The sequence below is a fragment of the Mycetomoellerius zeteki genome, unplaced genomic scaffold (genome assembly GCF_001594055.1).
Source record: "Mycetomoellerius zeteki isolate Tzet28-1 unplaced genomic scaffold, Tzet1.0 scaffold219, whole genome shotgun sequence".
Classification (NCBI taxonomy): Eukaryota; Metazoa; Arthropoda; class Insecta; order Hymenoptera; family Formicidae; genus Mycetomoellerius; species Mycetomoellerius zeteki.
Genome location: NW_017257161.1, coordinates 1 through 1727, shown reverse-complemented (window position 1 = coordinate 1727; position 1727 = coordinate 1). Strand labels below are relative to the sequence as shown.

The following is a 1727-nucleotide window of genomic DNA, read 5'->3' as shown; positions in this document are numbered from 1 at the left end:
ACATACTAACACATATATACACCCATACGCATATATACGCATATATACACATACGATTCACGAGCACGACAAAATTCAAGGAGCAGAAGGACGCGGCGTACATCACAGAGCTTTCGGCTCGGTCCCAGAGCCGTGCGCGTTACCACATGTTTTTTCGCCGCTTATCGGCATTTCGCTATCGCTGTCTTTTTCTCCGCGGCGGTCTGTGATCTATGGGACCAATCAGATTCGGGTTTTTCCCGGGATCGCAACGAATACGCTCGATCTCTGAGGAGGGGACTTCAGTCGTCCTCTGACCGTGACATAAGGTCCTTCTGCTCTCCGTGCTCGACATGAGTCTAACGCGAACCAAGACGACGGTCTCAGGCGTTTCGCGTGTCCGCATCGGTTCCATCGACTCAAGGTGTTAGCACCTCTAGGCGTTGTCGAGGACCGATAAATTCGGCTTACAATCGGCAAGGTTCGCCTTGTCAAGAATCGATAATCCACACGTGGATCATAGTGACACGCGATCGACAAACGAACATTAATGTCGCGCGGACAATAGTTATGTGCAAGTGACTCTGAATGAACGGAGAATAAATAGATACATACTCAAACATTTTGCGCTGTGCTCATTCATACAAAACATTTGGTGCCTCCTGTGAGGTCACGTAGCCCCGCAGACGACAGCCAATCACGAGACGTATCATTGGATTTGCGAGACGAGAAGGTGCAATTCCAACGACAGCTATTCAGACGGTGTGATCATATGAGCGTAAGTCAACGATTTCATTCGTTACACAACACATTAATATGGCTGACAGAATTAAACTCATTGTTCAAAAACGGACGTCATTGAAATCACAAATCACGAATTTGGCTAATCTCCTCGACAAGGGCACCACGCACGGCAGTGCTTTAAGACTGCGCATTAAACGGTTGTCGGATCAGTTTCACGCGTTCGAGGATTTCAATGATGAACTTGCGGTATTAGACTCAAGCGACGCACATCAGACCGAATATGCAAACATCCAAGATCGATTCTACACACTCGCGAGTCTCATTGAGGACAAGTTGAACGCGGCGGATACAGCGAATAAGGTCGATAACGCGGCGAGTGATGAATCGACAGTTAAAAATACGAACGCCGTAATAACCACTAAAAGACGCGTTAAATTGCCCGAGGCTCCTTTACCGACATTCGACGGCAAGTTCGAACATTGGTTGACGTTTAAAAATGCGTTCTCTTCCATGATAGGCTCGCGTACTGATCTAACAGACGTCGACAAGTTACATTACTTGAAATCCGCGTTGACAGGTGAAGCCAGCAACAAGATCAAAATATTCGCGATCGATAATGTAAATTATGTGAAGGCTTGGGAGCTATTAGAGCGCGCCTATGAGGTCAAGCGGATTTTAGTCACGCGTCACATTTCGGGCATTGTGAATTTGCCAGTGTTAGATAAGGAGACTACGGACGGTTTAACAAAGCTCGCCGACGACGTTCAGCAGCATGTCGCGTCGTTAAACACATTAGGTGTCGCAATCGGTCAGGAAATGATCATATATCTCATTGAGGGTAAATTACCAAGATCCACATTAGATAAGTGGGAAATCACGCTAGATCGAGAGACTCTTCCTAAACTAGAAGATATGTACGAATTTCTGTATAAAACAGCGGTATGCGTATCGAGACGAGAACGAGCAAAATCGGTAGAATTAAGTAGAGGTAAGGGAGAACCCCC

General features: G+C 46.5%; 1 protein-coding gene across 1 annotated transcript; it reads left to right on the top strand.

Annotated features, from left to right (window-relative positions):
- Window positions 1-795: 795 nt before the first annotated feature.
- Window positions 796-1711, top strand: LOC108722762 (uncharacterized; the record flags this gene model as incomplete). The annotated part of the gene is made up of 1 exon (XM_018448048.1): window positions 796-1711. A coding segment is annotated over exon 1 (916 nt), but the record flags the coding sequence as incomplete, so codon positions are not given.
- Window positions 1712-1727: the final 16 nt, after the last annotated feature.